The 26,370-nt window shown below is 41.0% G+C and overlaps 2 protein-coding genes across 5 annotated transcripts in view; one reads left to right on the top strand and one right to left on the bottom strand.

Moving 5' to 3' along the window:
• The first annotated feature begins 267 nt into the window (after positions 1-267).
• IST1 (IST1 factor associated with ESCRT-III) lies at positions 268-18,837 on the top strand. Its single transcript, XM_049864794.1, has 10 exons — positions 268-403; positions 11,484-11,586; positions 12,003-12,183; positions 12,798-12,885; positions 13,236-13,319; positions 13,881-13,991; positions 14,948-15,148; positions 15,775-15,867; positions 17,057-17,105; positions 18,538-18,837. The coding sequence occupies exons 1-10, from the start codon at positions 347-349 to the stop codon at positions 18,735-18,737; spliced, it is 1,167 nt and encodes a 388-aa protein (XP_049720751.1). The 5' UTR covers positions 268-346; the 3' UTR covers positions 18,738-18,837.
• Positions 18,838-20,014: 1,177 nt separating this feature from the next.
• PKD1L3 (polycystin 1 like 3, transient receptor potential channel interacting) overlaps positions 20,015-26,370 on the bottom strand; it is an 86,103-nt gene continuing 79,747 nt past the window's right edge. For 2 of the 4 annotated variants that reach the window (XM_049864769.1, XM_049864770.1), the window contains 4 exons: positions 25,374-25,501; positions 24,752-24,912; positions 23,628-23,838; positions 21,982-23,155 (listed from right to left, as the gene is read on the bottom strand). In XM_049864769.1, the coding sequence (XP_049720726.1) occupies positions 23,024-23,155; positions 23,628-23,838; positions 24,752-24,912; positions 25,374-25,501 (632 nt within the window). In that variant the 3' untranslated portion in view covers positions 21,982-23,023. Of the gene's footprint in view, positions 20,640-21,150; positions 21,283-21,981; positions 23,156-23,627; positions 23,839-24,751; positions 24,913-25,373; positions 25,502-26,370 lie in introns of those variants that run through there. The other 2 variants (XM_049864772.1, XM_049864771.1) reach the window with 2 other exon arrangements.

Below are 26,370 nucleotides of genomic sequence, written 5' to 3'. Positions count from 1 at the left end.
GGGAACAATAAAGAACAAGTGCAAGGGGCACACGGCTGGAGAAAAACTAGCAACACTAACCTCACCGCGCCCAGGGCGAGACCGATGGAATGCAGGGCGCACCCACCGCTGGTGACTCAGGTGACTTGGCCTTCGCGCGCTACAACCGTGCCTCCGCTGCGGGAAGTAGTCCCCGGCAGCGCCGGCTCCGAAGGGAGCGGGTAGAGGGAGCCCGGCGGTGCTTAAGACTCGAGTCTCGGGAGCCGGGAACCCAGCCAATCCCTGGAAAGAAGGGCGTGGCTGGCTCGGCCCTGCGGATCCCTCCGCCGCGTTTGCTGTTGTGAGGCGGAGGAAGCCGCCATTTTGGATGCAGGGAGTTGATAGCGAAGTCGGCTTTGTGGGTCTTTCGCCTGGATTCAATCACGTGAGTGTGGCTTTGTTGGCGTGAGGGGTCTTTGTTTTCCTGATTTAGAAGTCTCCGCTTTGTGGTCTGGATATAGAAGGCGCTGGCCAGTGCTAGGGCCCGGGGTTTAGGCGAGCCTGGAGGTTGCAGGTGAGGAGAAAGGGAAGGATCCTGAATCTGAGGGTCAGGCCGGAGGGGCCGTGGCGCGGAAGGCGTCCGGAGTCGAGGGGCGTGGCAGGGCTGCTTGGAGACCTGTCATCCTGGGCACTTGAAGCCTCAAAACTTTCCAGCCCCAAGGTGTCTCTTCCCTGAGGCGGAAACGCCGCGACCTCCATCGACACCCGTCGGTGACAGCTCAACCTGGGCTCTAAGGGCGACACCACTACGCCGTCTGGCCTAGACAGTCTTCTGTGTCTCCAGTGCCCGTGAGAAGCTGGTCGCCCCCGAGTCCCTTCAGCTTCCACGGGGTGAGATGGCCGCTTCTCTGGCCTTGTTTCGGGAAGGCCCGAACTTAGGCTCCATTTGGCCGGAGAAAGTTAAGTCGCCTTTTTTTTTTTTTTTCCTCAGTGAAACAAGCAGGTGCCTCTTCCCCCTTTCGCAGACCCCTGTACGTGTCTGATGGTGAGATCTGTCAGGAGTCTGCGTCGCTGTCCTAGTTCCTCTCTTTTTTTAAATATTCTCAGCGCTCCCCTTCCGGGGTGTTGGAGATGAGGTCTTGAAATTCACACCGTAAATTTTTACAAGCATCGGAGCCCAAGAGCATCCGTTTAATAATTAGGTAATACAGTGTAAGATAATCACAAATGACACAGCCACTATATTCTGTTAGTAAAATTAAGGTCTGGTCTTAACAGCTCCTCTTGGAGATTGTCATTTTTTTCTGTTATGTTTATGTGTTGTTTTTAAGTTTTTGTTATGCAGAATTGCAAACAGACAGAAGTAAACAGAAGAGTATAATGAATTTCCATGTTCCTTATCCAGCGTCTACAATGATCAGTATATTCATGGTTAATCTTGTTTCATCTATACCCAATTCCTGTCTGTCTATATGTATCTATATCTGTCTGTGTGAACCCTATGGGGCAGCTCTCCTCTGTTGTATAGGGTCACTATGAGTCGAAATTGACTCGTTGGCAGTGGGCTTGGTTTGTTTTTATATGTATATATTATTATTTTTAACTTAATAAAACAATAGACTACATTAAGAATATAAGTATATGTGTATATATCCCAGTTAGAAGCCTTTTGGTTCCTGTACCTTCAAACCAGTTGTCCATGGGAAACTGTTTTCACAGCATCCTCAGAACCACATCTTCTGGTATAGGAAGGTTTGGTAGTCATTAGAAGATAGAAGTGTGCTTTCAAACGGTAAAATCTTCTCGTTTTTAAAGTAATGTCATTGTTTTGTTTGAATTAGGTGTTTTAATTTTGCCTCCATTTCTTCCTGCATCTCTCTCTGGCTTCTAAATGCAAAGGAGCTCCAGAATGTCCAACTCTAGTTTGCTCAGTTTAAGCTCTGTTGTTGTAAATAATCAGAACCAAGTCCCAATTATTTGTGGTCTATTCTGATTTAAAAATGAAACTTCAGAAAATCTGACGTAACAAAAAAATTTCAAATAGCCACCATCACCCCCAGTTGCCATTGAGTTGATTGTGACTCAGGGCAACCCAGTGTGTGTCAGAATAGAACTGTGCTTAATAGGGTTTTCAGTGGCTGATGTTTTGGAAGTACATTGTCAGGTCTTTCTTCCAAGGTGCCTCTGAGCAGACTCGAACCTGCCACCCTTTCAGTTAGTAGCCAAGTGTACAACCATTTGTGCCACCCAGGGACTTCTTGCACCCTGTAGGGATTTCTAATTCCATATACAGGAAAGGTAATATGCATATGAGTATTTCAGCATTGTTTATATGACCTAAATATCAAAAGATAGAGGAATTTATGTTTATAAGACAGACACGTTATGGCATAAACTGTAGTTAATGCTGTACTTCAACTGTACTGACCTTGTGGTTCTCAGAAGACTCCTGTTCTTTCTGGTACCTGGTTTTTTGCACACACTTCTCCATCTGTCTAGCATACTCACTCACTCTCTTTGTATTACAAATATCTTGTTTGTCCTTAAAGACTCAGGCCTTGCCTTCTGGAAAGCCTTTTATAACCTTCCCAGTAGATTAGGTGTCTTTTCTCTAGAATAGGGTTTCTGTATCTTAACATTATTGACATTTTAGGTGGGATAAATATTTGTTGTGGGGCACTGCCTTGTTCATTAAAGGATGTTTAGCAGAATTCCTGGTCTCTACCTACTAGATGGAAACCCTGGTTGGCACAGTGGTTAAGAGCTACAGCTGCTAACCAAAAGGTCAGCAGTTAAAATCTACCAGGTACTCCTTGGAAACTCTGTGGCGCAGTTTTAATCTGTTCTATAGGGTCGCCATGAGTCGGAATTGACTCAGTGGCAGTGGGTTTGGTTTGAGCCTTGGTGGGTCAGTGGTTAAGAACTCGGCTGTTAACCAAAAGGTCAGCAGTTCGAATCTACCAGCTACTCCTTGGAAACCCTATGGGGCAGTTCTACTCTGTCTTGTCGGGTTGCTATGGGTTAGAATCCATGGCAATGGTTTTTTGTTTTTACCTACTACATGCTGGTAGCATTCCCTCCAGTTTTGACAACCCAAAATGTCTCCAGATATTGCCAAATGTCCCCTGGGGGGCAAAATTGCCTTGGCTGAGAACTGGTCTAGAATTAATAGTTTTTGTCGAACAGTATTGTAGTTGCCGGGATTTCTTAATGGTGTTTTCCAATAGACTGTATATTCCTTTGAGGGCAGAACTGTGCTTGTTTTTCATATTATCCCTAGCATCTAACACAGTGCCTGACATACAGATAATCAGTAAATAGTAGATGAATGGAATGGAACATAATTCAGTGTAATGGATCCCAGAGACTTCTTAACATGCAAGGCACATTTTAAAGTGGGCCATAGATTAAGTGTTAAATGTATAATGGCTTCTAGAGGCAACTTTACAAAAGGAAAATGTATGTGGTGTTTCTAATAGTGATTGTTAGAGATTGAATTGTGTCCCCCCAAAATATGTTGTAAATCCTAAACTCTATGCCTGCGGCTAGAACCCCATTTGAGAATGGGTTGTGTTTGTTATGTTAATGAACTATGATTAGCATAGGGTGTATTTTGAGCCAATCTCTTTTGAAATATAAAAGAGATTAAACAAGCAAGCGAGGAAGCAGAGATGGGGGAAGAGAGATGCCAGGCCACATGAAGATGGCCCAGAAGCAGTTCAGAAGAGCCAAGGACCTTCCTCCAGAGCTGATAGAGAGAAAGCCTTCCCCTAGAACCAGCACCCTGCATTTGGGCTTCTGGCCTCCTAAACTGTGAGAAAATAAATTCATGCTTGTTAAAGCTACCTACTTGTGGTATTTAATAGATACCACAAATGATCAGCACTAGATAACTAGGACAGTGATTTATGTACAAGCAGACAAATACTACTGCTAGTGTTCTGTACATTGAATCTCTTTTTTTGATTTGCCCATTCTTAGGTTACCTTGTTAGACCGAGCTTTTGCTTAGTTAGATGTTTTGTGTTTTGAAGTTTGGGTATAGAATTAATTGACATATATAGAAATTTGCTGTCTTAGAATGCACAGTGGTCAGTGCAGAATGGTATAACCTAAAATCGTGTGGGTGATGGTTGTGTTGACTCTAAGTCTGTTCTTCAGTGAAAGTCTTGGTAAATAGCTTTCTGTTATAGAATTTTATACAGCAGTTTTTTTCCTTGGACTTTACATCCCTTTGTATATGTTTTTGTGTGTGAGTAGATGTTAATGATAGTTCTGTGATCTTGGGCATTAGGTTTTTCCCAAAGGCTTAGAGTTAGTAGGATTTTAGGAACTAAGAAGATGAGAGAATGTCTTTGAATTTGGGTCTAAATTCAATAATCTTTTCCCACTACTACCTGTTTAGATTTTTGAGAGAAGCAGGGGACCTTCCTGCTTCTTTGTCTTTTTATTACCCCACTTCTGCAATAATACATAGATACTTATTTCATTTACCACCAAGTTCTTTCAGATCTGCCTTCAAAATAGAGCTCAAATTCTACCACTTCTCTCAACACTACTGTAAGCTACTTTAGTCTAAGCTATTATCATCTCTTGTCTGGACTCTAATATTAGCCTTCTCATTGGTCTTATTTCCATTATTATCTTTCCTTAATCTCCACATAACAGCCAAAATGATATTCTAAAAATGTGAAATCAATCACATCATTTTCTTACATTAGAAAACCCCTTTGGTTTACTGTGTCAAATAATCCACTTTCTGAGGCAGAGCTAACATGGTGCGCCATCCCTCTGCAGCAGAGACCTGAAAAACTAAGTAAAACAGATTAAAATGTCAGTCCTGGGACCCTAAGCATCGAATGAAGGGATAAAGAACTAGATCAAAAACTGTGGAAGAAGAAACTGAAGGAAAATAGAAAAAAGAGGATACAGGGTGGAGGTTCTGTACCAACTAACATGCCACCGGGTCACCATCTTGAGCACAGCCAGCAGCAATCCTGGACAGAGAATACAGGAAGGCAACTTGATTGAGCTCCCAACAGGAGATAGAGCACTTGGTAACTAGAGAAAGACACTTTCCCACCCTTCACTTTTCTGTCCTGTTCACCAGTGAAACTGTATAGGACCTTGCTTAAAATCAACTGAGTAATAGAAAAAATCAGAAAGGGAATAAAAAAATTCCTAGAATCAAATGAGAATGAAAACACATCATACCAAAACCTTTGGGACACAGCAAAGGCAGCGCTCAGAGGTCAGTTTATAGCAATAAATGCACACATCAAAAAAGAAGAATGGGCCAAAATCAAAACATTAGTCCTACAACTCAAAACAAAAGAAGCCCGCAGCCACCAAAAGAAAGGAAATAATAGATTGGAGGAGAAATAAATGACATAGAGAACCAAAAAACAATAGAATCAACAAGACCAAAAGCTGGTTCTTGGGAAAGATCAACAAAGTCGAGAAACCATTGGCTAGACTGACAAAATAAAGACGAGAGGAAGCAGGTAACCCAAATAAGAAATGAGATGGGGAGCACTACAGCAGACCCACCTGAAATAAAAAGGATTGTAACAGAATACTATGAAAAATTGTACTCCAACAAAATTGAGAACCTACAAGAAATGAACAGATTTCGAGAAGCACGCTGCCTACCTAAATTAACAAACTGAGGTTGAAAATCTGAACTGGATGGCTCCACTGGAGAATTCTACCAAATACTCGGAGAGTAGCTCACACCAGCACTACTCAAAACTATTTCAGAGCGTATGAAAGGAAGGAATACTCCCGAATTCATTCTATGAAACCAGCATAACCCTGATGCCAAAGCCAGGCAAATACTCTACAAAAAAAGAAAATTACATCTATCTCTCAATATAGATGCAAAAGCTTTCAAAAAAAATCCTAGTTAATAGAATTCAGCGTCATATAAAAAACAATATCCTAGGACCAAGTGTGATTCATACCAGGTATGCATTGATGGTTCAGCATTAGAAAATCAGTGTAGTCCACCTTATAAACAGAACAAAAGAAAAGAATTAACAGGTCATCTCAATTGATGCAGAAAAGGCACTTGATAAAGTCCAACACCCATTCCTGTTAAAAACTTAATAGAAAGGAATAAAAGAGAAATTCCTCAACATCTATACAAAACCAACAACCAGCATCATTCTCAATGGAGAGAAACTGAAAGCATTCCCTCTGAGAATGGAAACAAGACAAGGTTGCCCCTTATCACCACTCCTATTCAACATTGTGCTGGAAGTCCTAGCTAGAGCAATAAAGCAAGAAAAAGAAATAAAAGGCATCCAGATTGGAAAGAAAGAAGTAAAACTATCCCTTTTTGAAGGTGATATGACCCTATACTTAGAGAACACCGAAGACTCCACAAGAAAACTACTGGAACTAATACAAAGATTTAGCTGAGTAGCAGGATATAAGATCAACATACAAAATCAGTTGGATTCCTATACACCAACAAAGAGAACTTCATAAAGGAAATCAGGAAAACAATACCATTTATAATATCCTCTAAAAAAATAAAACACTTAGGGATAGATCTAACTAGGGACGCAAAAGACCTATACAAAGAAAACTATAAAACATTATTGCGAGAAAGCAAAAGAGACCTACATAAATAGTAAAACATACCATGCTCAGGGATAGGAAGGCTGAACATTGTGAAAATGTCAGTCCTACCAAAAGCGATCTACAGATATAACAATCCCAATCCAAATACCAATAGCATTCTTTTTTTTTTTTTTCTTGGTGCTTTAAGTGATAGTTTACAGTTCAAGTTAGTTTCTCATACAAAAATTTATACACACATTATATTTGACCCTAGTTGCTCTCTCTGTAATGTGACAGCACACTCCTCCTTTCCACCCTGTATTTCCATTCAACCAGCTCCTGTCCCCCTCTGCCTTCTCATCTTGCCTCCGGACAGGAGCTGCCCACATAGTCTGTGTCTACTTGAGGTAAGAAGCACATTCTTCGCAAATATTATTTAATGTTTTAATAGTCCTATCTAGCCTTTGAAAGGTTGGCTTAGGGAATGGTTTTAGTTATGGACTAACAGTCTGGGGGCCACGTCTTCTAGGGTCCCTTCAGTCTCAGTCAGACCATTAAGTCTGGCCTTTTTACTAGAATTTGAGTTCTTTGTCCCACTTTTCTCCTGCTCCATCGGGGACTCTCTGTTGTGTTCCCTGTGAGGGTGGTCATAGGTGGTAGCTGGGCACCATCTAGTTTGTCTGGTCTCAGGCTGCCAACAGCATCCTTTAACAAGTTAGCAAAACTAATCACTAGCTTTATGTGGAAAGAAAAGAGGCCCATGATAAAAAGCAAAGCATTTTTTATGAACTAAGAAGGAGGCGTCACACTACCTGATCTCAGAAACTACTATACAGCCACAGTAGTCAAAACAGCCTGCTGCTGGTACAATGACAGACACATAGACCAAGGGAACAGAATTGAGAATCCTGATTTAAGTCCATCCACCCATGGTCAGGTGATCTTTGACAAAGGACTAAAGTCCATTAAGTGGGGCAAAGACAGTCCTTTTAACAAATGGTGCTGGCAAAACTGGATGCCTATCTCTAAAAAACTGAAACAGGACTTATACCTTACACCATACATAAAAACGAATTCAAAATGGATCAAAGACCTAAATATAAAACCAAAAACTATAAAAATCATGGAAGAAAAAACAGAACCAAAAAAACTGAAACAGGACTTATACCTTACACCATACATAAAAACAAATTCAAAATGGATCAAAGACCTAAATATAAAACCAAAAACTATAAAAATCATGGAAGAAAAAATAGAACCAACATTAGGGGCCCTAATATACGGCATAAACAGGGTAGAAACTGTAATTAACAATAAACACCAGAAAATAAGCTAGATAAATGGAATCTTCTAAAAATTAAACACTTAATGCCCATCAAAAGACTTCACCAAAGGGTAAAAAGAGAACCAACAGACTAGAAAAAAATTTTGGGCTATGACATGTCAGACAAAGGTATAATATTTAAAATTTCTAGGGAAATCAGACACCTGTAGGATAAAAAGACAATCCAGTTTAAAAATGGGCAAAGGATATGAACAGACACTTCACCAAAGGAGACGTTCAGGTAGATAACATGTGACACATGAGCATTCGTGATCATTAGTCATCAGAGAAATGCAAATCAAAACTACAGTGAGATACCATCTCACCCTGACATTACTGGCATGAATCAAAAAAATACAGAAAAATAACAAATGCTGGTGAAGTTGTGGGAAGTTTGCAACTCTTATGCACTGCTGGTGGGAATGTAAAATGATACAACCACTGTGGAAAATGATTTGGCGCCTCCTTAACAAGCTAGAAATAGAAATACTATAGGATCCAGCAATCCCACTCCTAGGAATATATCCTAGAGAAATAAGACATACATACACCTATGTTCATTGCAGCATTATTCACAATAGCAAAAAGATGGAAACAACCTAAGTGTACATCAACAGATGAATGTATAAACAAACTGTGGTACACACACACACACACACAATAGAATACTAAGCAGTGATAAAGATCAGTGACGAACCTGTGAAACATCTCACAACATGGGTGTTATGCTGAGTGAAATAAGTCAATCACAAAAGGACAAATATTGTACGACACCACTATTATAAAAACTGAAGAAAAGGTTTGCACATAGAAAAAAGAACAATGTTTGATAGTTATGAGGGAGGGAAGGTGTAGGGAGGGGAAATCACTAACTAGATGGTAGGCAGGTGGTCACTCTGGTGAAAGGAAAGACAACACACAATATAGGGGAGGTCAGCACAGCTTAATCAAGGCAAAGCCATAGAAGCTTCCTGGACACATCCAAATACCTTGAGGGCCTGAGTTTCTGGGGCAGAAGGCTGGAGATAATGGTCTCTGGGGACATCTATGTCAACTGGCTTAACATAGTTCATAAAGAAAATGTTCTGCATCCTACTTTGGTGAGTAGCGACCGTGTCTTAAAAGTTTGCAAGCGGTCATCTAAAATACATCTATTGGTCCCATCATGTTCGTTGCAAAGGAGAATGAAGAAAACCAAAGACGCAAGGAATGTATCAGTCCGAAGGATAATGGACCACATGAACCACAGCCTCCACCAGCCTGAGTCCCAAACTATATGGCACCTGGCTACTACCACCGATTGCTCTGACAGGGATCACAATAGAGGTTCCCGGACAGAATGGGAGGAAAAATGCAGAACAAAATTCAAATTCACAAAAAAAAAAAGAGACCAGACTTACTAGTCTGGCAGAGACTGGAGGAACCCCCAAGACTATGGCGCTGACTCCCTGCTAACTCAGAACTGAAGCCACTCACAAAGTCCACCTTTCAGCCAAAGATTAGATAGGCCTATAAAACAGTCCTGGTGGTGCAGTGGTTAAGAGCTTGGCTGCTAACCAAAAGGTCGGCAGTTCAGATCCACCAGCCACTCCTTGGAAACCGTATGGGGCAGTTCTACTCTGTCCTGTAGGGTTGCTATGAGTCGAAATCGACTCAATGGCAACAGGTTTGGCTTTTGGTTTATAAAACAATAATGTTGTTGTTGGGTGCCGTCGGGTCGGTTTCCGACTCATAGCGACCCTGTGCACAACAGAACGAAACACTGCCCGGTCCTGAGCCATCCTTAGAATCGTTGTTATGCTTGAGCGCATCGTTGTAGCCACTGTGTCAGTCCACCTCATTGAGGGTCTTCCTCTTTTCCTCTCACCCTGTACTCTGCCAAGCATGATGTCCTTCTCCAGGGACTGATGCCTCCTGACAGCATATCCAAAGTATGTAAGATGCAGTGTCGCCATCCTTGCCTCTAAGGAGCATTCTGGCTGTACTTGCTAAGACAGATTTTTCGTTCTTTTGGCAGTCCACAGTATATTCAATATTCTTCGCCAACACCATAATTCAGAGGCGTCAATTCTTCAGTCTTATTCATTGTCCAGCTTTCACATGCATATGATGTGATTGAAGATACCATGGCTTGGGTCAGGCCCACCTTAGTCTTCGAGGTGACATCTTTGCTCTTCAACACTTTGAAGAGGTGCTTTGCAGCAGATTTACCCAATGCAACGCGTCTTTTGATTTCCTGACTCCTGCTCCTATGGCTGTTGATTGTGGATCCAAGTAAAATGAAATCCTTGACAACTTCAGTCTTTTCTCCGTTTATCATGATGTTGCTTATTGGTCCAGTTGTGAGGATTTTTGTTTTCTTTATGTTGAGGTGCAGTCCATACTGAAGGCTGTGGTCTTCCATCTTCATTAGTAAGCGCTTCAAGTCCTCTTCACTTTCAGCAAGCAAGGTTGTGTCATCTGCATAATGCAGGTTGTTAGTGAGTCTTCCTCCAATCCTGATGCCCCCTTCTTCTTCATGTAGTCCAGCTTCTCATGTTATTCGCTCAGCATACAGATTGAAGAGGTTTGGTGGAAGAATACAACCTTGACGCACACCTTTCCTGACTTTAAACCAATCAGTATCCCCTCGTTCTGTCCGGACAACCGCCTCTTGATCTATGTAAAGATTCCTCATAAGCACAATTAAGTGTTTTGGAATTCCCATTCTTTGCAATGTTATCCATAATTTGTTATGATCTACACAGTCGAATGCCTTTGCATAGTCAATAAAACACAGGTAAACATCCTTCTGGTATTCTCAGCTTTCAGCCAGGATTCATCTGACATCAGCAATATCGCTGGTTCTATGTCCTCTTCTGAAACCAGCCTGAATTTCTGGCAGTTCCCTGTCGATACACTGCTGCAGCCGTTTTTGAATGATCTTCAGCAAAATTTTGTTTGCATGTGATATTAATGATATTATCCTATCATTTCTGCATTTGGTTGGATCACCTTTCTTGGGAATAGGCATAAATATGGATCTCTTTCAGTCAGTTGGCCAGAAAACTGTCTTCCATATTTCTTGGCATAGACGAGTGAGCACCTCCAGCACTGCATCCGTTTGTTGGAACATCTCAATTGATACTCCATCAATTCCTGGAGCCTCGTTTCTCACCAATGCCTTCAGAGCAGCTTGGAGTCAGTACCATCAGGTCCTGATCATATGCTACCTCTTGAAATGGTTGAACATTGACTAATTCTTTTTGGTATAATGACTACTGACAAACTGACAGACACGTGGGGGAAAACAATAATACACGTAAGGAATGTGCTCCTTAGTTTAATCATGTATATGAGACCAAATGGGCAACACCTGCCCAAAAGCAAAGATGAGAAGGCGGGAAGGGACAGGAATCCTGGACAAATGTACTCAAAGAACCCTGGGTATAAAGGGAAAGGGGGATAGTAGTGATACTTTACGGGGATTGCAACCAGTGTCACAGACAATTTGTGTATAAATTTTGAATGAATAAATTGCACTGTGAATTTCACCTACAACAGACACACACACAAAAATCCACCTTCTAAGAGGTGTTACTTCCTGAACTAATTCTAACTTGAAAATAGTCATGGTGCTTCTTGTCTTTTTCCAGGAGGAACAGCACAGCATGTTGGGCTCTGGATTTAAAGCTGAGCGTTTACGAGTCAATTTGAGATTAGTCATAAATCGTCTTAAACTATTGGAGAAAAAAAAAAGTGAGTAGTCCATGATTGCCTTATCTTTTGCAAAATACATTACTGGGTGCTAGCACCCCAGTAATTAGTCTTCCAGCCTAGTGCTATGAAGTCTTAGGACCTTTAAACTTTGGGTGCATTTCTGTACTTGAGATTGAGTAGCTTTGTGACTAGTAGGACTCAGATCGTTTTGTCGCAGGAAAAGGGACATACTCAGTTTCTATGGAATAGGTAAAGATGGCACCTGAGTTGGAAATTTCTGCCTGTATAAATAGTGCTCTCACCTAGACAAAGCAGATTCTGCATTAGATTTGCTAAGGGAGAGTGAGCTAGGACATAGCTCAAAAATGGCCCACTTCTCTCTCTTGGGATGTACCACGGGCCAGAGCCTAGTGTACTCTACTGTTAATGTGACTAGGATGGGATTTGTGCTTTAGCGGAACTGGCCCAGAAAGCAAGGAAGGAAATTGCCGACTATCTGGCTGCTGGGAAGGATGAACGAGCTCGGATCCGAGTGGAGCACATTATCCGTGAAGACTACCTTGTGGAGGCCATGGAGATCCTGGAGCTGTACTGTGACTTGCTGCTGGCTCGGTTTGGCCTCATCCAGTCTATGAAGTAAGATAGTCTAATTCGTAGACCTAACTCCCATCTGAAATTTGAGAAAGAAGTAATATTGGTTTCTTACTAGGCATAGGAGGCTCGCTCTAAGGGAATACTTCACACACCCAAGGACGTTTTTCCTACCAGTTGCCTGAAGGCTTGGTCTAACTGTAGAAAATTGTTGGGAAAAAAGTGTAGAATCTAAAATCAAGAGGCCTAGGTTTGAGTCTTGGCTCAACCATTTCCTGGCTGTGTGGCTTTGAGCTTGTCACTTACCATGTCTAAGTTTGCTTTTCCCCAGAAGTAAAATAAGATGAGGATAGTGGCTAGAAGCCTGGAGTTGGAAGAATCAGTTGAGATTTGTGAAAGAGCTTTAACAAACTGAAACCAAACCCATTGCCGTTGAGTTGACTCAGACTCATAATGACTGTGTAGGACAGAGTAGGGTTTCTAAGGAGTGGCTGGTGCATTTGAACTGCCAGCCTTTTGGTTAGCAGCCATAGCTCTTAACCACTGTACCACCAGGCCTCCCAAAAGCTTTAGAAGCTATCTGATATGCTGTTCAAAAGCTAGGGTTTTGTTCATTTTAGATAATATTATATTTTAGTGATTTTTTTTTTTCTTATTAGGGAGCTAGATTCTGGTCTGGCTGAATCTGTGTCAACACTGATTTGGGCTGCTCCTCGACTCCAGTCAGAAGTAGCTGAGTTGAAAATAGTGAGTATAACCAGTTTCACAAATGTCTGTAGTTTTTCATATTGTTAGAAAGATTGGTGAATGTAAGTTACTTTTTTCGTTAGAGATCTCCATAAGGGTAGGAATAGTGTCTGTTTTTGTCCATCGTGTTTATATGGCATATTATAATGGTTATACTAGTGTTTGGCACATAATAAATACTCAGTGGATGGATGGGTGAACAAATGAATAAATGTGAACCCCTCAAGGTTTTACAGACATCAGTTTTTTGGAAATTCTGTCATGAAGTGTGTTCATTGTTAGCAGGAGGATGATTGAAGCAGTCTGTAGGAGTCGTTTCCACTTTATTTGCTTTTCTTTTTTCTTTGTAGGTTGCCGATCAGCTGTGTGCCAAGTATAGCAAGGAATATGGCAAGTTATGTAGAACCAACCAGATTGGAACTGTTAATGACAGGGTAATGAACATACTTGTTAAATGTGAAGCAGTGGGCAGGGTGGGAGTATAGCTATTTTATTGCCTGCAGTGATTCTCTGGGTACCACTGGATGACTGAGTTCATTTCATAGAGTGAAAAGGAAAGCAATCTGGCTGGAATTTCAGTCAACACCTTCCCCCTGTCCTGTACCTCTGATTGTGGTACTCTGTCTTTCCTGATTTTTTCCTTTGTGCTTCACTACATATTTTACCTTTGTGATTAGTGGAGTTAGAAGTGAGGTGGGGAGAAGGGTAGGTGAATTCAAGTGTGGAAGGCAGCAGTATCAGTCTTTTATCAACACAAGACCATTTATAACCAGAGCGTGTGTGTGTGTGTGTGAGAGAGAGAGGGAGAGAGAGGGACATGGGTCTTAAAATGTGCTTTGTAACTCAAAATACCATTTAACTGGTCTGAACCTCATTTTTTTTTTTTTCTTAATTTTACCTGTAAAATGAGAGGAACAAAATTGAATTAATTAGATTAGGATTAGGCTCCTTGGTATAAATACATTTTAACTTACCCCTGGATGTTTGACTTACAGCTAATGCACAAACTGAGTGTGGAGGCTCCACCCAAAATCTTGGTGGAGAGATACCTGATTGAAATTGCCAAGAATTACAATGTGCCCTATGAGCCTGACTCTGTGGTCATGGTAAGTTTAGAATGTCCCAGAGTACAAAGGAAGATGAGTCTCTAGATATGACCTTCTCAGAAAAATGACCGTATTCTTTGCAGTAGCTGAAGTTTGTATGTGGGAGTTTAAACCTTTGTCAGGTTAGTGCCTTTGCTTGCATATCTCACAGGGTATTTAAGGATCAGATGAAATGAATGACTGAAAGCCCTTTGAGAAGGTACAAACCTTGGTACATATATAAAGTGGCATTATTGCTACTTTTCTGTAAACTTCAAGGAAGTGAGAATGCTGCTGTGGATAGCAGGAAATGTCCCAAGGCCTGAAATAGTTCATGAAACGCTACTGGTGCCTGCCAAGTTCCAGACTGCACAGAAAGCTGAGAAATACAGAGTTAAATAAAAACAAGGTCCCTGTCCTGAAGAGGCTTACAGTGCCAGAGGACAAATAGACAAACAATGATCGTTCAGCAGTTAAGGTCGATGGAGTGTAGTGGGTGCTTCGATTTGCTGCTAAGACATCCCTACTACCCCTTTAGGGACAGAAGTGATTATTACTCCAGCTCTTGAGAGTATTGATGACTCAGCAGCTGAGTACCCTCCAGTGATGGCCCTCAGCTGAAGAGAGCTGCCTCATCCAAAGTCACAACTCTTTCCTGGGTGCAGCCTGCATCCAGTAACTGGTCAGTAAAAGCAGAGGTTTAAAGACTGCTCCCCTGTCCCAATCAAGGACACCTCTGCAGGTCCATCCCAGCTCCAGAGCTCCCTAGAGTATCAGCCGAGGCTTTTGTTGTGACTGCATTGCACCTCGACCTCTTCCTCTGCCCAACCCTGCTTCCTTAACTTCCCCCACAGGTACTGCTCTCACAAGACCACCCTCAGAAAACTTCCTTCAGGCTAATCCGCACCTCAGAGTCTGCTTCCTGAGGAACCTGGCCTACGACATGGGTTAATTATATGGGTTTCTCTTTTTCACAGGCAGAAGCTCCTCCTGGGGTAGAGACAGATCTTATTGATGTTGGATTCACAGATGATGTGAAGAAAGGTGGCCCTGGAAGAGGAGGAGGTGGTGGGTTCACCACACCAGTTGGTGGACCTGATGGAACAGTGCCAATACCTATGCCCATGCCCATGCCATCTCCCGGTTCTCCTTTCTCATATCCACTTCCAAAGGGACCAGTAAGTATACTCATAAATAGTGTGAATGTGAACTCTAGAAAATGTAATAGAAGATGACAAATTGGCTTTGTGAATACACTCAAGAATTATAGGTTGTCAAGAGGATTTAGCAGTAAGAACATTTGGTATTAGCCTAGTGATCATATTGTGAAAAAAAAAGTTTTATTTTTGGGATTTGGAGAAAGTCTTTTAGTTAGCTGTAGCTAATGAAGTAAGAAAATCTAGAGAAATGATGCTGGAAAACCCTTTCCATGTAGATTTACTGAACACCTTTGGGACCTGCTGTAGGGATGCTAGTGGGTTTCTCCAAAAATGATTAACTGCCACTTACTACCAGGTAGAAAAATCTCTGAAGACAATCTTCTTGCTAATAAGAAGGTCTCATTAGACTCTTGCCTTGTAGACATTGAAGCAGTTGATTTAGTAAATTGAAGAATAGTCCTTTGGCTATTGATGTTTAAAAATTTCTGGAATCCTGACCATATGTGGTCCTTGTGGGGGATTTTTTTTTTCTTTTGGGGCTTTTGAATATATATACATGCTCCGCCCTACACACACACACACACCGCCCTCAGAAATCACAAATAGGGAGTAGTGTCTCTGATATTGCCTTTCTCCCCTTGCAGTCGGATTTCAATGGATTGCCAGTGGGGACTTATCAGGCCTTTCCCAATATTCATCCACCTCAGATACCAGCAACTCCCCCATCGTATGAATCTGTAAGTGCCTGAGCCTCTTTTATAAGCAGCAGGAGAGTGAATCCCCACGAAGACAGAGCAAAATAATGGCCACAGGGAAGGCAAAGTTTTGATCAACTCCTAGTACTGGCATTGTTTTTGTTTTGGGGTTCTCGTGTTGCTTTCACACTTCCCTGGGAATGGGGAGTGGTGGTGGTGGCAGGCAGCATCGGTGGTGGCAATTCTTTGTTCGCAGTTAAGCCAGGAATCAGGAAGAAGCTGCCGATGTCTTAGAAAGCATTAATAGGGCACTTAACCAGTCATTTCTTTGATTGGCTAAACAGAGAATTACATTGAGCTGGTATAGCCTTGATGCCAGACCATCATAGTAATTAAAACAGCAGTTTTGTAAGTTCTCAGTACTCACATAAAGGAATAGTTTTTTTAATAGTGGCCAAATTTTTGTCTTAAACTGAAGTGTAGTATCCAGTTAGTAAATTTCAGCCTATAGTCTATTAATTTCATATTTTAGACTGTAGTCAAAACTTGCTCTAAATGGCTAATAGGGTAATGATGCCTTGAACTTTAGGTGGTTGTAACAGCTTTGGTTTAGGATCATTTCTTTTCTGCTAGCCTCATTTTCTCAGTTAGTTTATGCATTTTGAGAACCATTTTCATCTGAAGCATCATTGAGAGAACAAACTGGTGCGGCATTTGCTGTACAGATTATTCATCTAGAAAGATCCCCCGTTCCTGAGCTTGCTTAGTGTTTTTTCCTTTGGTTTTTATCTCTAGCCGATGCGTTTTATGTTGGGCCTGAGTTTTTCTTATTCTTTGGCCTTGATGCATTGAAACATTGCCCACCATGTCTGTAGAAACTAGGTAGGAGATCTTTATCAGTATTTGAGGACTTGGTTCTTAGAGTAGAGGTATTCAGCGGCTTAGTGCTTTCTCTCTGCCCAGAAGGCAAAGATACCAGGTTAAAGAAAGGAGTTATGATCTAGTAAGAATTTTCATTTTCTCTGCTTTGCTGTTAAAGTTCATCACGGTGCTACCTGGTGGGAAGGTCAGAAAGAAGTGCAGGGGCTGGAGGGGCAGTTTCTTTGGACCAGTATCTGTTGCTTTTGGTGAGCAGTCTAGCTTTTGGAAAACGCAGGGGCTTATATCAGTATTGGTACTTTTTTCCAGTGATGTCACTGCTTTTTCTCTAGTAACAACCTTTGTGTTTCAGGTTGATGACATTAATGCTGATAAGAATGTCTCTTCTGCACAGATTGTTGGTGAGTATGAGTCAGAAACCCTCAAGGCTCAGTGCTAAGCCCCCCTGCTATTTTCTCATTACTGTTTCTCCCTCAGACTATTTTCAAGTCCGTGGCATTATGCCCATATGCCCTGTCCTCTCCTCAAATGCAATATGGTTAACACAAAACTCAGGATTTCCCTCTTCTAAAAATAAAAGCTTTTCTCTTGCCCAAAAGGTTCTGCCAAGCCTTCTTTCTAGTAGTGGCATCACCATTCTTCTTCACTCATTCTTATTTTTTTGTCTTCTGGTTTTTGAGTCATTCTCACATTCTTTATTTCTGTTTCTGCTGCTACAACTTCCATTGTGCCTGGAAATACCAAAAAATACATATATTTTTTAATTGGGGCATTAAAGAGAAGTTAAATAGGGGGAAATATGTACAGGTCATAGGTGTACAGCTTAATTTTCATAAAGCAAGTATGCCCATATATGTAGCTGTCCACTCAATCAAAACATAAAACATTACCCAGAAACCCAGAGGGGGGATCTTTTTTAAATTGGAGACATTTATTGAGGTGTAATTTATACACAATAAAACAGATTCTTAAATATATAGTTTGATGAGTTTTGATAATGTAACCACACATAAACACATGTAACCATCACCCCAATGAAGATACAGAACATTTTCATCACCCCATAAAGTTCCCTTGTGCTCCCTTCCAAGCAGCTTCACCCTTCCCCGAAGAGGCAACCAGTGTTCTGATATTCTATGTTGTTACCTGCCATTGATTGAGTCCCCGACTCATGGCTAGCCCCTGCACAACAGAACGAAATGAGTCCTGCACCATCCGCATCCCCATGATCAGTTGCAGATCAAACCATTGATCTTCTATAACTATAGTTTGCCTGTTCTAGAACTTAATATATAAATAGAAATATGCAGTAGGTAGAGAGGGGATGATTTTAACTTATAAAACAGAAGACTAAAAATATAGATCAGATCCCATTAAATCAAATAATACGGACATTAACGTGCCTTGTGCAGAATTTTCCCCTAAGTTGTAGACAGTGGCTCTTCTTAAGGAAGCAGGATTTATTCCAACAAAATTCTGATGCCACTCTGCACTTTGTCATTACAGAAGCAGACTTTTGTAAAAGAGGATAGTTTAAATGAATGCTCTGTGTACCTCAGTGGGACTTGTACCACAGTCTGACTTGTCCTTATTCTCTTTTTCACTGCAGGAAAGTAAACCAAATAGAATTCGTCTATAATTAGAAAATGTGTATGTTAGCTGTCCTGAAAATTTTCATTGACCTTCACAATTGAATTTTAATCATCTTTTAAAAACCATTGTCTTTGCCTGTATTTTGACTGTTTTATTGTTTCTGCCAGAGGGAATTGTAAGTTTTGAAGACCTGAGCAATTCCTGTGGCATTTGTAACACTGTGGTTCTTTCCCTGATTAGGTCCTGGACCCAAGCCAGAAGCCTCTGCAAAGCCTCCTTCCAGACCTGTGGATAACTATGATAATTTTGTACTGCCAGAGTTGCCATCTGTGCCAGACACACTACCCACTGCATCTGCTGGTGCCAACACCTCAGCTTCTGAAGACATTGACTTTGATGATCTTTCCCGGAGATTTGAAGAGCTAAAAAAGAAAACATAGGCCTTTAAACCAGGCCACTTCCAATTTCTGGGAGTGGGGACTGAGCAGCAGCTTCTTGTAACAGAATCTCCATCAAATTCATTTCATTTATTAACCATCACTGAGTGTACTCTTTTATGGGCTCTCTTCCTGCTCTGCCAAATTCTGCTGCTTTCCAGTTCTCTATTGCTCCTAAGAGACTAATGACTGGAGACTGTGAGGCTAGAGCAGCTGGTTTCTGGCAGCTGTGCTTGTCTGTTTCCTGTCAGTGTGACCCAGGTTCTCTTATGGCCTGTTCCACAGTCCCTTCATGGGAGAGTGAGAAGGTGAAAGCATTGTGGGGAGAGCTGCCATTGATGGCTGGACAGTTGAGAAGAGCACTTCACAAAGTGTCTCAGCCATGTGCTGAGTGCTAGACGTAGGAAAAAAAAAAACCTCTCTGTGCAGAGGGATTTGTGGTGGGAGAGAATGTGTTTTCTTGCTCTCTAATATGAGTAGGAGAGAGAGAAAATGACTCAAGAAGACATTGTAACGGTTCCTGGAAGTTGGGCCCTCTCATTGGCATATACTCTACTCCTTGCTACAGGGCACCATTCCACCTGGATCCAGTTGCAAAGTTTATTGGGAAATTTGCTGGCCTCTCTTAGTTCTACTGGATTCTCAGGGAAGCCCTCTGTGGCCTTTTGCTTTGAGTGCTGTTTCCTTTTTACCAGAGGGCAGCACTGTAAATTCCTGTTTTTCCCTATAGCATGTTCTGTTGGATTGCATCACTGACAGAAGGACAGGCCACACAGTGGGCAGAAATTGCCATTCAAGGCTAGGATGGGCATCCAGCTGCCTTAATTTAAGTACCCAAGTCTCTCTTGGGTAGTGAGCTGGAAAGCCTACAGGAGAAGTACTTGTTTTCATTTGAAAACTTTATGATTGAATGGAACTTTTAAAACTGATCTCAGATAATTTTTTTGGTGCCCATGTGGCTGTAGTAGTTCTCTGCTTCCCTGGATGGATGAGATTCTTATTATTGTAACTTATGTGCTCCTTTGCTCCCTGTCCAAGGCCATCCTTCCCCACAGGGCTGGCTTTGGGATTGGAAGAAGTGACTTTCTCTTCAGTGTAGTGTATCTGTACATACTTGTTTCAAGCAATTTTTCTTCAGTGTTTTTGATTGATTTGTATCTCATAGCTCAGTAGCCGCTAATAAAGACTCTGTGCCCTGCTTTCTCCAGTGGTCAAATGAAGGACAAGTTTGGATTTTAGTAGAGTGTTTTTGAAGCAAGCAGCCCATGCTAGTGTGTGAGCCAGACCTCAGCTTTGGCTCCATCAGGAATGTGGCTGTCTGGAGCAGGAATGCCATTTGACCTCTGTATTTAAGCCCAGGTGACACCTGAGAGTTTCCTTGCTTTGTGACAGTGCTCCCCCTCAGCCAAACCTCATGCTTATGTCTTTATTTTGATAAGCTGCAGTGAGCTCACTTTTCTGACTCCTCCGTTTCCCATGGCCATCTGGGAACGTGGGTGAGGGGTGTTCTGGTACTTGCTGCTTGGCAGCAGAGCTGGTTTCTCCTGTATCATTCTTGCAGTGTTAGCTCTGTCCTGACAGTGCCAGGATCAATAAGCATAGGAACTTGGAGCCAAGGTTATTTTAATTCCTGACTTACAGAATTAAGAACAAAATATATTACATGCATCTATAATTTTCTAAGATATGCCATGCAAAGAAAGCATTAATATGCTAAGAATAAGAAGTAGTAATAAGTTCAGATAGGAGGTTGCAGGATTAAGAGAGGCCATCATCTGAAACCTCAGTGCCAGTGCCCGCTGCTGTCATGGTGGCTTGCTTAGACGAGGGTGTGTTCTGGTGCTGCAGGATCCCTAATAAACTCGAGAGCTTTTGTAGCAGCATATCTATCAGTGCAGCTTCTTTCTGAGCCTATTTGAGAAAATTTAAATCATTACTAATGTTGGAGAGAAAAAGTACTGAGGATGCAAAATTATTTCCTTTAATGATTGGGTGTTGAGCAGGAGTGTTCCCACTACTTAATGGTTGAGGGTCAGTGATTTACAGGAGGGTAGATATAGAACATAATATAAAAAAAAAGTATTGGTAAATTGGGTTTCCTCAGAAAATGGTTGGCAGAGCTGTTGAGACTAATAAAGGGAATATGGTAATACTGTGCATTAAGTTAATTTGTATTCTAAGAACATTTGCAATTTAAATTTTTCCTTTAGTGACATATAATAAAAACCCGAACCTGTTGCCATCGCGTAGATTCTGACTCATAGCGATCCCATAGAACAGAGTAGGGTTTCCAAGGAGCTGGCTGGTGGGTTTGAACTGGCGATCTTTTGGTTAGCAGCCTGAGCTCTTAACCACTGTGCCAACAGGGATCCATACAATATATGTATTTAAATTACTAAGCCAGAGAGTTACCTACCTTAAGAGACTTCCTTTCTTTACCAAAGGCTATTAAAATGGCAGAAACAAAAAGGTTAATGATCACAAATACCATCAAGATGACACTGGTGAGGATCAGAAAGGACCCCAGGACTGGGTCTAAAGCAATAACCTGGAAAGACAAAACGTAGTGGGTGATATATTGAAGGACTGACTACTTTGTTTCCACTTTAAAAACAAGCTACATACTAAAAAATTTCATGTATGGTGGAAACTAGGGAGAGGTAAAAAGTTACTAAAAAAGGAAAATACTTTTAAGTGGACAGGAGAGCCCAGTGGCTGACATTGAAGGATGTTAAAATAATAGTAACTTGAGGCCTTTCACAAGAAGTTGAGTTGGAAGGGAATTGAAAATTTTTCAGATCCTGTTTGGGTGTTGGCAGTTCTGGAAAACATAAACATGAAAGCTTCAAGGGGCAGCAAAAGCATGTTGAAAGAATAGATGTATACCAGAAATGATGAGGACAGCTCAAGAAACTTCTACTCTAAACACGAGAGCATTCTAATAAAATTTAACAGGTTAGCCGTAGAAAACAGTTTGGCTTTCATTTAATTATGTTTTTTTTTTTTCTTTTATCATTTTTTGAAGATACAAATACTGAGTTCTGCCATTGTTTTTTTCAGCTAAAAGACCATTTCTTAAATTCAGGCTTATTAGACTGGGTTCCATAACAATATTTTTTTAGTTTAGATATAAAAGGAATGTTTATCTTCCCTTGATATTGGCCTATTTACTGGGGCTATTAGGGCATTATCTTAAAAACACACAAAAAACTCATTGGTTGAATACTTAAAATGAACATCACCCTGATGAAAAGCTATATGACAAAATATTCCAAGCACCAACCTATCATCCACTTACCTAAAAGTGCATTACTGTAAAAATTCTAGGACAACCAGATAATCTGGGCAATCTCTGAGTTGATGATTCAAGAATTATTCTCAGTAAGTTTACTCCATTTTCCCTTTATATTGCACAGTTATATTGAGAGCAGAAAAGTTTTTATTAAAAAAATTAAAATGTAGGTGTTAGTAAAGTTCATTGTTCTGATTGCTGCTTCCTTTAGAACTTTGGGATATGAAGTACACTGGGGGGTGAGGACTTCTTTTCCTAGTGATCGGAGCTAGGACCACAGCACAATAGTCCAGCCAAAACAGGAGTTGTATTCTTGGATCTTAGGAAAGTGGTAACTTGCCACATTAAAAGCTATGTTAGCTTATGTATTGTAGTTAGTAGCCTTTGAGTTCTGGATTCTCAGAGTAATAAGCCTTGACCAAAATCTTGCCAGTTTCAGTCATTTGAATTGCAGTTTTGTTTTCTTCCTTGACCACTTCTTTCCATACCAGTTTTTGGGCCACGAATCCTCAGCTGGTTTTCCTATTTTATCTTTTATGTTGAATAGGAAGATAAGGCTTTGTTTGAATGGTTCCTGGGTGAAAAATAATAGGTTCTCAGAAATGAATATAAGCTATAAACAGAAATGCTTTCTTCCTGGAACTGTACCTTCCTAATTTTGTGTGTGTGTTTGTGTGTGTGTGTCTTCCATCGTACACCTTCAAAGAGCCATTGATAAAGAAGCAGCAAATTCTTTATGTTAACCGGGCCCAGTGAGAGCATAAGCTCATGCCCAGTGTTCTTTGTCAAAAAGAAGTGAGAAAGGTGGGACTCAGTGCTTACAAAAGGGCCGATTTCTGAAAGCAATGACCACTTGAAAGCTGTATGCATAGGTAGTACCATAAAACAGGCAAAGGATCTAAACTTCTCCCTTTTCCAGTATGCAGTGGTTCAGTAGGGGCTGCTTTTGTAAGCACGTCTCCCCTTGTTAGATATATTAAACCAACTAGGTAGGATTCTACAGGGAAACCAAGATGGGAGTTTTTACCTCCTTGTGATGAGAGATTCCCATCAGGAGACCAACAACTGTCACCATGGAGCTGAAAAAAGTTCTGTAGTCAGAGATGTTCCATCCAAACAGCAAGTTAAACTGAACAGAAGGAGAAAGGCCAGTCAGAGGAGGTGAGACAGCAGTGGGAGCCAAATGTGGTTCTAACTGTCCTTAAGTGATTGATGGTGATGAGGCCAACACAGAACCAGTGGGATGGGAAGAAGAAATCTTTAGTGGCCATTTAAATTACTATGCCTAAAAAAGTACACAAAATTCCTTTGTAATTAGTGTTTTCATATAAATTTATTTGACCCTCACATTATCCTGTAAGCGAAATTTTATCCCCAATTTAGAGATAAGGAGCTGAATGTCTGGGTTTAAATAATACGGCTAGTGAAGAAAGGAACTATGGCTAAAACCAGCTTCCTACGCCACTAACTTTTCTCCAAAACTCATTGCCACCTTGAGCTGATGATTTTTGGTACAGTAACCTTTTTCTAAGGGCAGTAATGGGAATCTAAGACCACAGCACTTAGGGAAAAAAAAAAAAAAACTCAGACTTGGGGCTTACAGCAGTGGCATAGCCTGTCAGCAGGATCAGGATGACCAGCAAAAAGCCCACCACCTCGTCCCAGGCTTTGCTCAGTGTGCTGCCAATGACCCGCAGCCTGGCGTCATGACGCAGAAGGCTCCACAGCTGAACAGTTGCCAGTAGCACCAGGAAGCCCACAAGGTGAATGACGGCAGAGTTCATTTTTACTGCCTCATAGAAGCTGACGAACCTGTAACAAGGGAGGGTTGTTTGGTTATTCAGCATGATGATGGCATACTGTTAACAGTTACTCAGCATGAACAGTATGCCCTCATCAATTCATGTTACGTGGGAGATGCGTTAATAATTTTATGTTGCAGCAACTAAGTTAGTTGGAAAGACCCCGGTCGACACAAGTCAGCACTGTATTACAGTTCTTCTAAGATGCCACCTGAACAAGATACGGTCGGAGACGTAGGCAATGTCACACAGTAGACTGGACCTCAGCTGCCATCACCATTCAAGCTGCTCAAACCCATTATCCCTGAAAAAACAACCCTTAGTGAGGCCTACCTGGGACAATGCCTCTGAGAAAGTCCAGCCCAGGCTGTTTACCACCAAAAAGATTACAAAAGCACCGTTTGGCAATACTTGGTGCGAGAAACAGGTGCTCATGTGGAAAGGTCACAGAAGGTGCACCAAAGGGTACAAGAACATCTCTCAGTATGGGTGAGCTGAGCATATCAATGGACATTTTTACACAGAAAGCAACCCCCTTTGTATTTAAAGACTGGGGCTATGTGTTGTGGTTTTATTAAAGGATGATCATTGTCATGCCTTAGGCTTTATACCTTGGCCAGAGTGCAAAACAACGGGCAATTCCAGGCCCTTGCTTTGTGAAATTTAAATGCCTTATCCTTGAAAGCACATAACTAAGCATTATGAAGGCAAAAGAGCTTGTTCAATGTGATTAGTAGTATAGTTTCTAGTTAATTGTTTTCTCTGCTGTAGACATTAGCCCAAATTCTCTGTTTAATTCTGCTATTGTAAATACAGATCTGGTAGGACAGTAGTGGGGGAGGGGTTTGAAAGAATGCTTGGGTGTTATCAGGAGACTGTGGACCTCAGGTAGGAATATCCTGTGCTCTTCAGGCCCCTCTTACCCATCCCGGTTGTGGCGGTATCTTGCCAAGTTTTTCTTATGTAGAGAAGTACGCTTCATATCAAGCCCCAAGGTGACAAAGCTAATGAGGATTATGCTTGTGTCCAGAATGTTTCTCTTCCTAGAGAAGAACCTCCACCTCTGCTGTTTCAGCCGACAACCCTAAACATAGACACCACAGTCACTACTACCTCTTGACTGAAAGATTAGTTAGGTCTCTCCCTAATGAAGTGTTATGAATACTGCTAACTTCATTTCTAAATTAGTTACCAAGCCTGAGAGTATAGGAAAAAATGTGTTTGGCTTAAGATATAAATATATTCTCTTTTCAGTGTAATCATTCATATTTTTGAGTACTTGGTCCTTGTTCACCATACTTTCAATCTCGACATTATGTTAAACAGGGATAATACAACTGTACGTAAAATAATATTAATTGACTTCATTCTTTAACTCCTGAAAATTGAAAAAACTACTTGGTGGAAAGCTAGTCAGCCTTTAACTGAATCGAGGTTTCCGGAAAGGACCAAAATGAGCCACCATTCTAGTAAGTATCATTGGGGCGCTCCTCAAATCAAATCTGGCAACTTTTAGAATTTTTTACATGTAACATTTCCGTTCACCTGGATGAAGGTGTAGTAACAGACTAGTAGATAATAGATGACTTGTGAGATGATGGGCCAGGCAAAGCTGTTCTTTGATGTCCATAGCGAAATTAAACTGTCCAGCCTTACGGATGTGAAGAAAGCACCTGAGAATAACAAAGAACACCTGGAGTCAAGAATCAGAAAACTTTTGCCCTCTTCCCTTCAAACTCTTTGAAATAATCCCATCTGTTTTGGCATCATCAGTTTCAAATTTTTCTAAGTCTCTACATTCCACATAGTATTTCCTCTAGAGCTGTCAGGAACATTAAATGAGATAAGGTATGCAAAGCTTTTAGAGAAATGTACTGACTTTTTTTTTCCACTAGGCAGTACAGGGAGAGGATTTATTGGTTCCACCTAGAGGGCACTGTCAGTTACTTCACTTTTACAGCTGTTAACCCTTACCAAGTTAGAATGTGAGAGTGGCTACAGAGAGAAATTGACTAGTTGCATTGTTGCAGCATGATGTTTAAAAGAAGGAATTGATGACTGCAACGTATAATGTGGGGAGAGTGGAATTAAATATAAGGTGGTACTTTTGTTTACAGTTATTTAAAATATATTTTCAGAAATTAGTTTGATGAAAATGCTTTGAGCCATTTCAAATAGACACTTTATAAATTTAAGGCACTAATATTATTCCATGAGTACAAATAGCATACCACGAATACTCAAATGATTATAGAAGTATGAGCTAAAACAGCCCAGATTTCGCCTGGAAGGACAGTGAAATTGTCGAAGCTTATAAAAATCATAAAAGGTCTTGTGAATATAAACTTTTCATAAAGCTCCAAAATATTAAAACTAAGACGCACCCCCTTGTAGGTAGAAAGTACATTTAGGAACAAAATGAATTTCTACTTTACAGAGCTCACTCAAGACTGGGGCAAAGAAGAATCAGTGAAAGAGCTAAGGGAGGAGCATTAAGGCTACATTTGAAATCAACATAAATTTCAGTGAATGCCTGCATTAT

The sequence above is a fragment of the Elephas maximus genome, chromosome 21 (genome assembly GCF_024166365.1).
Source record: "Elephas maximus indicus isolate mEleMax1 chromosome 21, mEleMax1 primary haplotype, whole genome shotgun sequence".
Taxonomy (NCBI): domain Eukaryota; kingdom Metazoa; phylum Chordata; class Mammalia; order Proboscidea; family Elephantidae; genus Elephas; species Elephas maximus.
Note: the sequence above shows the minus strand (reverse complement) of the source record. Positions and strands in the feature narration are given on the sequence as shown.

What these genes read in the sequence shown, in the direction of transcription:
- IST1 (XM_049864794.1), top strand. Translation starts at nt 347, where the DNA reads ATGCAGGGAGTTGATAGCGAAGTCGGCTTTGTGGGTCTTTCGCCTGGA. An exon ending in ATCCACTTCCAAAGGGACCA is followed by an intron (nt 15,149 to 15,774) that starts GTAAGTATACTC and finishes CTCCCCTTGCAG; the next exon opens with TCGGATTTCAATGGATTGCC. An exon ending in CTCTTCTGCACAGATTGTTG is followed by an intron (nt 17,106 to 18,537) that starts GTGAGTATGAGT and finishes TTCCCTGATTAG; the next exon opens with GTCCTGGACCCAAGCCAGAA.